This window comes from Conger conger, chromosome 4, assembly GCF_963514075.1.
Source record: "Conger conger chromosome 4, fConCon1.1, whole genome shotgun sequence".
Classification (NCBI taxonomy): domain Eukaryota; kingdom Metazoa; phylum Chordata; class Actinopteri; order Anguilliformes; family Congridae; genus Conger; species Conger conger.
Genome location: NC_083763.1, coordinates 10,710,069 through 10,724,741, shown reverse-complemented (window position 1 = coordinate 10,724,741; position 14,673 = coordinate 10,710,069). Strand labels below are relative to the sequence as shown.

The window sequence follows — 14,673 nt, the reverse complement described above, 5'->3', positions numbered from 1 at the left end:
ATGCCAAATTCTCATTTCACAAACGCAAGATACGAGTCAACACTGCCACCTCGGCAATAGGTGGTTATGGCAAAACGCAATGTTCAGTCGCACAAAATTATGGAAGTTTGAGTAATTTCATCACATAATTTGACATTAAAATATGCAATTTCCTAGGTTATTACATGTTTATTAATGCAATATATATCATGTATAATCCTATTCACCAGGATATAAATGCTACGTTCAGAGAAACGGCGATCGATGTAGAACAAAGTCAGTTTCTGGGTAAGGCGTGCCGACACGGTCCCGGTAACGTAATGAACAAGGAACACTTCTGCGAGCGAGCGTTTCACAGCACTTAACTGACCGTGGGCCAGGACAGAGGGACGGGGGCTCAGAAGGGGGGGGGGGGGGGGGGGGGTGTCACAGTTGTTAAAGCCCTCTTTCAGAAACAATGAAGTGTATTCTCAATTCACAAGAGCAAGGTACGAGGAACAGAGGCACAATTGCCACGTCACCAAAAGGCGGTTTTCACCCTTTTTAAAATAAAATAAACAACAGGAAGTACATGTCCAACGCTTTTAATATGGAAAAATAACAAGGGTTATATGGCAACACGTATTAGTTCTTTTTTTTTCCTCTTACAAATATGCAAAACAATTAACTAACTGCAAATCACACAGGAGTACAACACATATCAGTTAAAAACTATATACAAGCAAATGTACACTTTTATAAAACACATATATACACTCTTTTAATATATTATTATATAGAGGATTTGTTTCTTTACCTTAAAAATAATGCTGGAAGAGGAGCAGCTTGAAGAAGGAGTGTTTCGTTTTATAAAAGAGTTAATTCTGCGGACGCTGACCACAAAGTACCGACAAGACGTAAAATATATCTGGATAGGTAGTATTTCCATGTAGTTGTTGGATGTCGTATAAGAACATACATACTATAGTGAATGTCACAATACCATTTTCATTCAATAGCAGTGTCAGATTACGCAAAGCTAATTCGGGTGAATTCTGGCCAGTACCGAGTGTAGCCTAATAATCAGCATTGACCTAAAAAGGTCAGCACCATCCATAGCGTGTTTACGCTACCTTTTTGAAATTATTGTTTAGTCGTATTTCCGTGTGTTTGTGTATTACATTTCTAGGAACTTCGGAAATGTTAACAAAAGTCTTGTCAACTAGTTAGCTGCCTTCACAACCCACCCAGAAAGCCATGGCGTTTGCAGTTTCACATTTTTAAAGAGTCACATACGAGTGTCAATCCGCCCTTTGTCAACCACACAAACGGTCACAACGATAATCACATCGGAAGGGAAAGGAAAGCACGGAGCAGTTAGAGTCTGGGACGTGGAGACGGGTCCCTGGACGTAAACGTAGAGGGGAGATCCTCGCTGTGAGGAAATGTTCTAGTGTTCCTTCAGGATTAATGTCCTCACCAAGGTGGTGCAATGAGAAAGATTTTCCAAGCAGGGTCTATCGTTGCAAAAAGAACATACAAAATGGTGGGGTGAAAAAAAATATTTAAAAAGAAGGAAAAAAGGCTAGTTTCAGAGCACTCCTTCCTCAAGCTGGAGTCGCCTTCCCGGTGACCGTTTTCTCACTCAGTTGTCATTTGTTCTTAGAATTTCTTTTTTTTTTTTACAAAAGCAACAGAAGCAGGGCCAGCAGTGTGAGCAGGCAGGGGACACGGCCCGGGGCGAGGCCCGGGGAGCTGCCGGTCTGCAGCGGGGGAGTCCTGGGCGAGCTCTGCCTCAGTCTGCTGGGCGGCAGGGCCTTCAGGTCCTCCAGGGCCCCGAAAGCCGCCAGCGAGAAGTCGGGGTCCCCCGTGGTGAGCAGGTCGAACACGCACGACTGGAAGTAGACGTCCTCCACCTGCAGCGTCTCGCGGCACTTGGCCGTGGCGGCCTCCACGGTGTAGGCCTGGCGGGCGGGCGCAGCCCCCGGGTCGGGCGGGGCCGGGGCCAGGCTCTGGCTGCCCAGCGTGTGCTCCTTGATGAGCTCGCTGCGCGGGCAGCCGTGCAGGCACAGCTGCAGCCCCCCGCTCTCCTCGGCCGAGCCCAGCTGGTCCTCGGGGGTGCGGATGGCGAAGGTGAGGTAGCGGCCCACCCGCCGCACGATGATGGACGTGCCGATGTACTGCGCCTGGATCCGGACCTGGCGCCCGCCCGCGCCCCCGCCCCGCTCCGCGATCCACAGGCTGCCGCCCTGCCCGCCGCTCCGCGTCCCGTCCTGGAACGCCGAGGGCAGGTCCTCCGTGGTGGCCTGGTACACCTTCTGCTCCGTGCAGCCGCGGAAGGCCTTGAAGATCACCGTGATCTGAGGGAGGGAAAGAGAGTTAAGAGTTAGAGGCCACTGCCAGGGAGGCTCCAGTTAATCAGAGGTGATTTATTTCCCAGAGTAATCGGGGAACGCTCATTTACAGAGCCCTCTGGGTACCGGCGTTTGGCTTTATTCCGGAATGTTCTCTCCTGCTACCGAGCATCAAGAGTGCAAAAGTTCTTGATGCGTGTACTTCTACCCCCAAGTCCTCTGACTCAGTATCTGTCTCTCTGTCTCTCTGTCTCTCTGTCTCTCTGTCTCTCTGTCTCTCTGTCACACACACACACACACACACAAATCACATTTATCCTAACTAGTGGGGACCGTCTCCATCTGCTGCCCACATGCAACTGATTTCCAGGGCTTTTCTTTCTCAGGTAGAGGCACTGCATCAATGTGTTTACTGGTGTGATGAACAGTGTCCATCCTCTCAGTTACGGAAGTGCAAGCTTTAAAAACGTCCAACAAAGCAGTCCAATAGTTCTATATCGAAAACAAAAAAGAACTAGCACATCGTAACTCGCAATTCCCAAAAGCAATTCCAGTTGAGATCACTGGAGTTGCAAAAAATCTTGTACTTTCAGGAACATTTACCAAAGCATCATATTTTACTCATGTGTGGTTTTGAATAAAATGTAATAGTAGCTGAACTATGAAACATTCACGATACAGAACTATCAAAAACCACAAGATATGGACATACAAAATTGTTTTTCATTGAAGATAATAGGCAGCTTCACAAGAGATCTTGTCATGCCAAGTAAATTTCATAGCACTACCCATTCTTTTAGCCTTCATCAATGGTGAAATAAGCCAAATGATTACTGATGCATTCCAACGTTCACCCTTGCAAGGGCCACTGTTGGCATGGAAACCAAAAGACAATACAACGTGTAGTACCGGTTTCCACCACAGTGAGGCAGCGAGGCTACTGGAAACTCCAACTCGCACCCATTTTGCCATATTTAAAATGAGGCAATGGGGAGCAGCAGGGCTCTTCAGCAGATCAGGTTACATTCATGAAGGGTCTTAAATGACTTTGGTGCAGAGGTGTGATTAAAGTACAGATTCAGTGCCACGGCCTTCACTGAAATAACAAAGAGACTTGTCAATATCCATTGGCCTTCATTTCTGTCATTTTGCGAGAAGGGCTTGGTGGCCATTTAAGAGTTACTGGCTTCACACCTGGTTTTAAATGGATGCATTTCAGTTTTAGGGGGTGAAATTATAACCTCAGACTATCATTCCAATTCACAAAATGATCATTCAAGTGCTAATGATTTATCCGTAATTAATTGGACGTAAAAACGCTGCTTATACTAAAACTCCATGACTTACAACAATTACTTTACAATGAAAACTTTTTTTTCTTTCTTTTTTGTTAACTGTGGGCTTAGCATTTAATGGCAAGGTTTGAATCGTCTCTTACCTCCTGCCAAATCACAAACTGTAACAATTCAGCAAGTTTCACCTTTTATTTAATTTTTTTTGCATCTTTTCAAACATTTCATAGTTAAACCGCGCCACTAGGGGGAGCTTCAACATCAGTTGACGTCAGTCCTCCACTTTCACTTCACAGGCCATCTATATAAGCCTGCGGTTTCCATAGCGCCGGTTCTATCCTGGCTTAAAGCGGTTAGAACATCTTTACAGTATTTAAGAGCACTTCGTTCCCCTCTTTCTGATCTTTGTGTGTATTCCCCTAATGGTTCTCGGAGCTTTAATTCAGATAAGCCTGCTCATCACGCCTCTCGAAAGACATCAACGGCCATTCTGTTAGGCAGAGAGACCGGGCACTTAACCACGACGCCTCAAATACACATTAGAGTCTAGTGATTTTCACACACTGCTCCAGAGAGCTGACTGCAACACTAATGAAAAGCAATAGGACTCCGGCCGCTTTCCAGTTTCACCTGGGGGGTTGTTTTTCCACATTAAAAATGAAAATCGCCTACATTTTCAAATTTAGAAGGTTCAACATATTTCAAACTGATCTTTCAACATTGGTTTTGCTCGCAAGCTTACATAAAATCCTCGCTAAAATAATGCCTTTGCAAACCCTGAAACACGTCGAACTGTTATGCAATTGCAATGTTACACATAAAGGTGCACTTCTCGCCAATGAGCGTTGCTCCAGCAAGTCTTGGAACACAAAGCAGGCAGTGTTCTTTCAGAAAGTCTTATATAATGCCTTTGCCATAAAATACAGTTTGCAGTGAAAGTGAAAACTCGGGGAGTGAAACTTTCGTGAAAAAAATACAAACGCTCTAAAAGTAAACTTGTGTATTTACAAGTATGTTAAATAGTAATTAAAAGCGAACCATCAAAAAGACAGAAATCGTTAAGAAGTAACAGCATTTGGAGGTGGTAGAAATGGAGAACGGGTATTACTAAGCGTGTTAGTTGCGGCAGTCGCTAGCTTTTTTTAGGCTCCTTGAAACCTTTCTGTCATATTCCCAGTTAATGTGAAAAATTATGACAGATAATTTTCCACCTAACCGTTTGGCACGACTAAGCCATGAACCGAAGTGACACAGTAATAACCACGGAATTACACAATGATGCACAACTCTTCTAAAAGTAGTCCTAGAGAGAAATGTTTGCAGAGCTGCACATTACTCAACAGCAGGTGTTGGGAGAAAAACATCCAATTAGCTTCTTAGCTCAGCGTTCATGGGGCCAACTCACTGGCCAGTCATTAACTACAGGACTACACTCATACCCTTTATTTGTATCACCTATAAGACCTACAGACTTACAGAGACACCACATCAATTTAACTGGCAAGAAACAGTGTTCACACTGTTAGTGATGTCATACGTACACCATGTCCCATCATGCATTTCGTGCAACATGTATCCAATCGACGGTGGAATGCAAGCAACGGCTCGGATGATGAAATGATCACACCTGGGTCAATTACGTATTTGTTTTGGATTCAAATACTTCTCGAAGCTTTACAGTGCTCGTCTGGTGTATTGGAATGTGTGAAATACACTCAAAGAGAACAAACGCCACCCAACCCCACCTGCTCTTGGCAAGCTCAGTCACACCAGGCAAGATCAATAGAAACAAATACATATTCGACCCAGAACTGGTGTGTAGTAGGGTTGGGGTAGACGCAGCTTCTCCCCAGACTCCCGGAATTTGAAAAGGGTGGCAGTGCCACGTAATGTTCATGGAACCGGACTGGAGCCAGAAGGTTTTTGGTTCAAGTACCAGGTGGAGTGCTGCTACTGAGGTTAAAAGCAAGGGGCTACCCTAGTACTCAAGGTACTACCCTGTTCCACAAAGCAGGATTACAGAGTTAGCTGGACAGCCGCACAAAATAAAACCGATAACCAAATCTGGAACATCTTCCAGGTTTTACTCATCACACCCAGATAACTCAGCAACCCTGATTTGTGAAATACTCAGGTGTCTAAATGAACAGTACTGAAATAACATGAATGCAGTGTAAGCCACCGAGACAAAAGTGTAATGATGTCATAGAGCTGGGCTGCCCAACCCTGTTCCTGGAGGTCTACTCTCCTGCAAGTTTACATTTCAACCCCAATTTGCCACACTCTACTAATTACCAGCCAAACAAGTTGTCTAGCTGTTGAATGAGGCGTGCTTTATTAGGGTTGGAGTGAAAACCAACGGGACAGTAGATCTCTAGAAACCAGGTTGGGCAGTCCTGCTCTAGCTGCTGAATGAGGTGTGCTTTGTTAGGGTAGGTGTGAAAACAAACAGGATGGTAGATCTCCAGGAACATGATTGGGCAGCCCTCTAAATGAATAGTATCAAAATAAGTGCTGTCTAAGTCGCGGGCCGAGACGGTCTGATAGTGAAACTAAGTGATGTCACGGTCACACGACGTACCTTGCTGGTAGCGGTGGCGCTGGACCCCGGCACGACGGGCACGTTGGTCACCTGCACGGACAGGTAGCGGTTGTCGACGAGGGGCCAGGCGCCCTCCACCTTGCAGGTCTGGAACTCGTCGCGGAAGGTGCGCAGGTGCGGGTCGCCGAACAGGCCGCAGTGCGCGTACTTCCCGCGGGCCCCCCCGGCGGCGGCGGCCGCGCGGCTCTCGTAGTCGCACAGCTCCGGCACGGCGGGCCGCGGCGTGCCGGCGGCCCGGCCCGACGACGTGGGCCCGTCGCTGGAGCAGTTGTGCTGCGTGAACAGCTCCTTGATGCGGAAGACGGCCGAGTGGTAGAAGAGGTCGCCGCGGCAACTGCGCGCCATGCGCCGGGTGCAGAGCGAGTAGGCCCGCAGCGCGATGCAGTAGTCCACGTCCGACGCCGCGTCGTCATGCAGGCCGCTAGAGGGCGACGTGGAGGCCACGTACTCGGTGTTGCAGCGCTGAATTCGGCACTGGTGGCAACATGCTGTAAAGGGGAGGGGGGGGAAGAAATGACTGTTACACACCTCACTGAGCTCCACAACGACTTGTACACAAACTCACTCACCTCCACAATAACTGTTATTACACAACTCACCCAGCTCCACATTGACAGATACAAATGACACAATATATACATACAATAGCTGCTGGGTAACTCACTCAGCTGCACGTGATAACAGCCTGGAATGATTTCACTAACTGGCAAGCTTTACATTTCTTCGACAGTTAACCTTACAAACTGGAAGTAAACCGCAGGTCATAGACGGCAATACACGCAGCTTCTGTTCCTCCTAGTGTCAGGCAACTTCCGGTTGTGAGGAGTTGTTGATGAGAGATGCGTCTCTCAAACAGGGCAGCCTGTAGCCGAGTAGCCTTGTGGCTAAAGTACATGACTGGGACCCGGAAGGTTTCTGGTTCAAACCCTGGTGTAGCCGCAATAAGATCCGCACAGCTGTTTGGCCCTTGAGCCTTTACCGCCGCATTGCTCCAGGGGGAATTGTCCCCCTGCTTAGTCTAATCAACTGCAAGTCACTGTAAGTGGATAAAAGTGTCAACTAACTAACAAATTATTATATTATCAACCAATCACCAATTCTTGTGTGTTAGAACCTGTGGCTTCTAGGGTAAAAAAAGTCACTGGTTCACAGGAAAGTATTTTGACAACATCTACACCTGCCTGAGGTAAATGGAGTGAAAATAAATCCTCACACACTTAAATTCTGAACAGAGAAATGCAGTTTTTATTTTTGTATTATTTTTAAAAAAATATGCATTTCCTAAGCTCTGGCTGAACTTGTCTTTCAACGACTGCAATGCCAGGTAGGCTAGGCAATGTCAGGCAAGCTAAAAAATAAGTAATAAGGCTTGTACAGTGGAATAGCCACTGTGTAGCAGTTGGCGCTCTTAACAAAGTTGTATTGCTCCAATATAATAGAACTACAAGGTAGATCTTGCTCCAGCTTCTTAAAATGAAGCTTTGCATTTTACACTAAATTCCCACAGGAATCGGATTCCAATGGCATCCAGGAGGGTCTACTGCCCTTAGTCTACTCCCCAGTCTTTACCACAGCATCGCAGTGTATCGCTTTCAGTGTGTGTGTGTGTGTGTGAGAGAGAGAGAGATAGGGAGAGGGAGGGAGACAGATGGAGAGACACACACAGGAAGAGAGTACCAAGAGTGTCCACGGAGGCAAGTTTGAAAACAAAAATAATAATAAATTAACACAACTGGAGGATGGAAAATGATGAGTACATTTCTAAAAGCCACTTTGTTTTTATTGCCATGCTCTAATTCCACTTAGCAACAATAAAATCTGACATAATTAGCATGCAAAGTGCAGTTTGACAATAATCTGCTCATTTGAGGCATCGCAGGTTTCATTTATGGATGTAAATTTACAATTAGCACCTCATTTGTTCAATTCAGCCCACGTCGAACGGGGATTACGTTTAACAATAACAATTGATCCCTAAAAAATGAGCCGATTGCACATCTTTAAACAAATTTCTTAAAAGCCTATAGTCAGACTACTGTGCAGTACAAGCGTTTACCTCAGGAACATGACACAGAAAATGCCATAACAACTGCAATAAAGAAATACCCTTCTTTTTGAAAGGATGTTTATTTTTCTATGTTTTTCACATTCCGTTCTTGATAGTCTTAGATACCTGCTGAAATTGACCAAATCACAACTCACTGGTTCCAAAAAACAAAACAAAAAAACAAACAGAGTTATAAGACCTATTGTATACTTTCCTGTCTTTGCGCATGTGGATTCTACCTGGGCTCTGCCTATCACTACCCAAATTGCCAACACCCTCACAAGTAGTAATGGGACTACTCGAAACAGTGGCGCAACCACCAGTAAAACAAATCACATCTGCAATGGTAATCTGGTGAATAGTAACTACAAACGTCCTGATAAGATTGGAGCGGTGAGGCCCACTCTCTGGTGCAGGTGTATGACTTTAGGCAACTTCCTCAAGATTTACAAAGACATAACATGTCAGCCCGAAGCAATAGCATTCTAAAGACGGCCCTCGCGACCTCACTTGAAAAGCTATTAGCTTGCTCCTCCCCTCCGATTCCTTTGTGTTTAAAAAAAAAAAGAAAGAAAAAGAAAACACCGACCCCTAATGGAGAAAGTTTATTACTTCTGGCATTCACTAGGGTTCTGGTGAAATCATAAATGCATTATTCGTATGTATGGCCTCATTGTAAAAATATGCATTGTTCGTGAACATATGGCCTTTTTATGATAACAGTACAAATAATTGGTGGTTAACCGAAGACCTGAATGAGTGGTAACATCACTACTTCACAGCGTTTGCAGGGAGGTCCAGAGTCAACAGTGAAACCCTATGAGATTAATGTTCCAAAAAAAAATCTAATTTTATACAAAACTCACAGAATAAATCAATGATAATGAATAATAACCAAGTGTAGTCAACATTAGCAAGCACACTTTAAAAGAACTGTGTATTCAGCAAAGCCGGCTTTAAAGCTCAGTGTAAACATTAGCTGTATAGCACTAAAACATTCATGATTAGACTGTAACCATTCCCAGTCAGCTGGAGCGCTCAAGAAGCAAAATATTTACAATTTCAAACAATGTAACTAATTAAAATAATTCCTTCTCAGCCATGACTGTGCTCTGCAATATCCCACGCTCTACATAGCACATACAACCCATCATTTCACTTTAAAGACGTAATTTAACGTTAGCTAGATTTTAACAGAACCACGCAAATGAGAAACAATGATGCCTCTAACGTTGGCTGGTTTTAATCAAAATTAATTAAAATTACACAATTTATTAAGCACTTAATTATCAAATAGGACGCATCCTTCAGCGGACTACCTAGCTAGCTATGTTACCCCATACATAAAGCCTCGTCGCAGTTACGCACACGTACTGTTGGACAGCATCCCAAGAATTCCAACTTATTTTACCCCGGAGTGTGTGTAAAGTTTTCCATCACTTAGCTCGCTAGCATACTGGTGAGAAAAATCCAACGATGGCAAAAATATCCTTTCCTAGCATAAGCTGCAACGCTACCACTCATGCATATTGTTGGTTAACTTTCCAGCGACAAATTACTCGATTACTAGCTATCATATTTACATGTCACACAATGTTTGCCTTGCCGCGGTTATTAAACATAACAAAGGTGGTGAATACGGCTAGATAGTACGGGTTACCGTTAGCTACAAGTACGGTCGGGCGGATATATTTGGACCATTTAGCAAACAAATAATCGTTATTTATTCATTTTTAAAAAAGTCGACACTGGCTTTAGATAGTCGGGTAAATGTAAAAGTAAGCTGGCTAGTATCTAACCCTGGACGGTAGCCGTCCGTAACCAGCCCCTAGCCGCTCGCAACTTTGTTTTGATTGACGGCACAAGATAAATACATTCCCAAATCATATTCATCACACACAAAGCTCGATCAGAGGCACGTGGGATGGGAAACTTCGAATTACAACTTTGAAGATTCGAAAATATATCCACTCATACGTGATAGCTAATGTGTTAGCACTCGCTGTGCAAACAGAGCATGTTAAACCACACGCTAAGCAGCATCGCTCTGTATTTTATATTGTGCTAGCCATGTAAATAAAATGTGAAATGCATTCATTTTACTCATGCGTGCATCAACAAGTAAGATACACTTCCAGCTAGCTAGCAACCTATCTAATGTTACTAATGTGTGCATCTCTAGCCTAGTTGGCTTTCTAAGTTTTCGATTAGTTTGAAGTAGTTTGCCAATGTAGCTAGCTAGCTAGCTAGAATCTATTGGGCACATTGATATCGAGCTGAAAGTCGCTAACTATCCAGTTACCCAACACATGCATCTTTTTAACGGATGTAGCAATAGCCCAATAAAGTATTGTAATTTGCCCAGGGGAGAAAAGCTTCTGCTCACGTACCTCGCCAATTAGTTCACGTTAGCCAACTAGCTAGCGGAGCAGCGAACTTTTCCCATACTTTGTTACCGTTATGGCTGAAAGTGTTTTGCATGCAAAACGTGCAGCGGTATAACATATAGCCTTACCTGGTCTGAGCAACAGAGAGACTAATACCATCATAAAACAAATAGAGTTCCAAAGCCTCCGCTTAGCCAGGTTTTGAGGTCCGCTTTTCCCCATACCAATCCATTCAGTTAGAATGGAGTTCCTCGACTGCTGCTGGGCGATGATGTAGCTGCAGGAAATTAAACAAAAATTCACATCCCTTCCGAGACGCTGTCATTCAAAGCCAGCCCAATCCATCGCGTTCCCGAACGGGAGGGGTGTAAAAACCGATCTGGGTAGGGCCACAGAAATGAGTGCTGGCCAATGGACGTTCACGTATTCATTAAGCATCTAATAAGTACATATATGGACAGTGTCAATCCAAAGGAAAGCCAATGAAAAGTGTTAACTCAAAACTCGGAGGCGGTGCCACAAAAAACTTGGAAAAACAAGGCATGCGAAGACCACCATTGCCAAACTCCGAAGGGGCGAAGGGGTTAGTGTGCTGATGTGATCGACAAGGTTTCCGTTGGGTTTAATGAGACAGTAGATGTTCAATTTGCAAAGGACGTTAAGCAAGAACCTACAGGCAAATGGAGATTTACAAGCATTTTATTTGTCAATTTGACCGAATGACTTCGCGGCTCCTAAATTCCATCAGGGCTTCAGTCTGTCCTTTGCGTGTGCCCTGTGACAAGGCAGTCAACTGTGTGAGCCGTAACGTTTGATCTTACCAGGGTTTAATGGAAGCTGTAAACCAAATGGCCTAACACTAACAGTCCAGTTGCTTTCCTTGACAGAGCATTAAATTACCTTTCCTAGCTGCTCCATCCTGAAAAACATTAAGCACACTTGACACAAGTACCGGGGCCTGATATAATTGAAGTGGGAAGATTGTTTGCTATCTCTGGGAACATTGCACCTGAGTGAAATTGCAGGACAGTTATAGATTTTGAATTATTGTAAACTACCCTATTATAGTATTTTAGCCATTGTGTTGGCTTTGTTTAGTTCACGTTCACAATAAATACAAAAACACGCGCGCGTGCACACACGTGTACGTATATGCATATGTGTGCGCGCGCGCGTGTGTGTGTGTGTGTGTGTAGAGAGAGAGAGTGGGAGCATTCTTTCCAAGATTCCAGACATTTCCAAAGTCCTGTGCTCATCATCGTAGGATTAAACACCGCTCTAAGGCTATTTTAAAGTGCTTTCAGTAGCACATCATCACACAGGTTCTCTGCCTCCGTGGAGAGTTGGCTGTGTCGGAACTTAAGAGAGCTAAGTCCTGCTTGTCAATAGAGTCCCAGGGCAGAGGCAACTGAGGAGACTCTGGAGGCAGGAATGAGTCACATTTTTCCATGGTGCTAAAAGAACCCGATAATCCCCCCCATCGTTATGCAGGCTGAGACTCATATTGTAGACATGTCATCCAGTCAAGCTTACAATAGAAACAGTACCACTTTCTAAAAAAAGGACATTGCATAGCGGGGAAAAATACACGGGCATCCCTGTGTTGCCTTGTATTGATAGTCTTGTACAAGTGTTCCCCTCTATGTGACCAATTTAGTAAATGGATTTGTAGGTTAAACCCATGAGGCTTGCTTGTCATCTGGGCCGTTGCCCTGCATTTAAAAATAATCTTTTGGAAATAGTAATATCATATTGAATAAAAAAAGGACATAAGCTATGCAACAGGGGAACACTTGACGTGTGAAAGGATATCCATATCAGTTAATTGTGTACATATTTGGGGATTGGTAGGACCTGCCTGGAAACTGGTAAAGCAAAGATTAAACTGCTTGGTTTTTTTTGCACTTAGAAATAGCATCCATACTCTTTTCTCACTAAAACTGTCATGAATTAAATCTAAAATTATTTCTTACTAACAAGCATGATAATAGGAAAAGAAAAAGATAAAGTTTTCACAAAAGGTCAACCTGGGGTATTGTTTTAGAGTTGATAAAGACTTTATTAGCATGAAACCTGTAATTACATGTTAATTATATCCTGTTCCGTTAATGTATTGGCAAAGGTGTTAGACAGGCCAGAACTGAAGGTGAGAGAATGCGAGGGAAAGTGTGAACTGAATGCGACGTTATGAACCTAAAGCTAGAATAGAAGGAAGCAGTCTCTACCACTGTCCTTGTTTGATTCTTGTAGGATTTATGACCAGTACTTCTAGGGTAAAGGAGTTTTTCCTTCCTGGAGTAGACCACTTAATTCCCTTATTTTCATAACACTGAGAAAGAGCAAATCTCCAGGCATTTTCTCTCTCTATGGCAATCCCTCTGGCCTTTTTTCCATTATTTTTTCTCTTTCAGATTAAACCCTGGGTATTATTTTATTTCTTTGGAGCATCGCCAATTTTCCATTCTTTTTGACTGGTAAATAGGTTTGTCTACAAGGAGCACATCTCCCATGATCCTTTAGCTCCTTTGCATAATTTCAACCCAATCTGTTCTGTTGCTCCATGGTAATGACACCCAGGGCACTCAGCTTCATATGTGAGGAATGTGTTTAACCCCAATGATATACACTCAGTGACCACTTTATTAGGTAGACCTGTACACCAGCTTGTTTAATGCAAATATTTAATCAGCCAATCCTGTGGCAGCAATTAAATGTATGCAGATGTGGTTCAGCTGTTTTTCAGACCAAATGTCAGAATGGGGAATAAATATGAATGGAATGATTGTTGGTGCCAGACGGGTTGGTTTGAGTATCTCAGAAACTGCTGATCTCCTGGGATTTTCACACACAACAGTCTCTAGAGTTTGCAGAGAATGGTGTGAAAAGCAAAAAACTTCTAGTGAGCAGCAGTTCTGTGGGCAGAAACACCTTGCTAATGAGAGAGGTCAGAGGACAAGGGCCAGTCTGGTTGAAGCTGACAGGAAGGTGACAGTAACCACACATTTCAACAGTGGTATGCAGAAGAGCATCTCTGAACACACAACGCGTCAAACCTACAAGTGGATAGGCTACAGCAGCAGAATATTATTAAAAATTAAGTCTAATAAAAGTGCTCACTGAGTGTATATTGAATTGACAGTTGTTCACAATCATTAGCAAATCACTAGTAATATTTTTCACTGAAAAGCCAGTATTCCTCATCTGCTCATTGTGTCTATGTATGTATATACTAAAACTGTGTCAGGTTTAAGGTGTATGGAGTTTGGTGAACTAGCTGTGAACTGATTCAGTGTCTCTACACCCATAGTAGCTTCATCCCGGATGGATAATTGTACAATTCTGGGGGCCCAAGTCACCGGTATAATCTCTAAGCAATCCTCAATGTGGATTAACATATAGTACAGGGCCTATGGACAACTGGGTAGTGTGGTTTATTCCGTAATCACCAAGCGTCCCGTCCCTAAAGCTGAGGTTCATGTCTTTGTTTCTTCAGCTCACTTTCGGATTGTTCCCCTTTCTGGGGCTTCATGCCTCAATGACACTTGAAATTCCAATGATCTAGTCACATGCTGTGGGCGGTTGGCTGAGTGCTTGAGTATTTGTGAAGAATTGTAGGCTTGTCCGAGTTGTAAGCTTGTCCACGAGGGTCCGTTCTTACCTGTTACAAACTTGATTTTCTGTGTCCATCATGTACATGTCCTAGGGAGAGACAAAGGAAAGAAAAATAAGAGGTGGTATGAATGAGATACAAGTAAATTCCATACAACAGAGATCCTTCACAAAAAAACCCTTCTGTTAGCGTGTTTTTGGACTTTTCCAGAGTGTACCTACTTGTGCGTTTTTTCGTTGTTCGATCTACATTTTACGGTGTCAGGGACACAAAATGTCTGACTTTGTCTTTTGTGTTTATTAGTCTCCAGAGGTATGGAGATCTGCTAGGAGGCTCAGGAGATAGAGCTCCTTAATACCTGTGAAACATTACTCAAACAGGGCTCACTGAAGCAAAAAGTTAATACATCCAGGTAGACAGGAA

The 14,673-nt window shown here is 43.8% G+C and overlaps 1 protein-coding gene across 1 annotated transcript; it reads right to left on the bottom strand.

The window, feature by feature from the left end:
• Positions 1-547: 547 nt before the first annotated feature.
• Positions 548-10,915, bottom strand: rgmd (RGM domain family, member D). The gene is made up of 3 exons (XM_061240485.1): positions 10,769-10,915; positions 6,186-6,694; positions 548-2,318 (listed from the first exon to the last, which is right to left on the bottom strand). The coding sequence occupies exons 1-3, from the start codon at positions 10,860-10,862 to the stop codon at positions 1,641-1,643; spliced, it is 1,281 nt and encodes a 426-aa protein (XP_061096469.1). The 5' UTR covers positions 10,863-10,915; the 3' UTR covers positions 548-1,640.
• Positions 10,916-14,673: the final 3,758 nt, after the last annotated feature.

Bases quoted from the DNA above. Each gene is read 5' to 3' on its own strand.
- rgmd (XM_061240485.1), bottom strand. From the start codon at position 10,862: ATGGGGAAAAGCGGACCTCAAAACCTGGCTAAGCGGAGGCTTTGGAAC. The intron at 6,695-10,768 runs GTAAGGCTATAT...TCCCCTTTACAG, and splicing joins CTCTCTGTTGCTCAGACCAG to CATGTTGCCACCAGTGCCGA. The intron at 2,319-6,185 runs GTACGTCGTGTG...TCCCTCCCTCAG, and splicing joins GCGCCACCGCTACCAGCAAG to ATCACGGTGATCTTCAAGGC.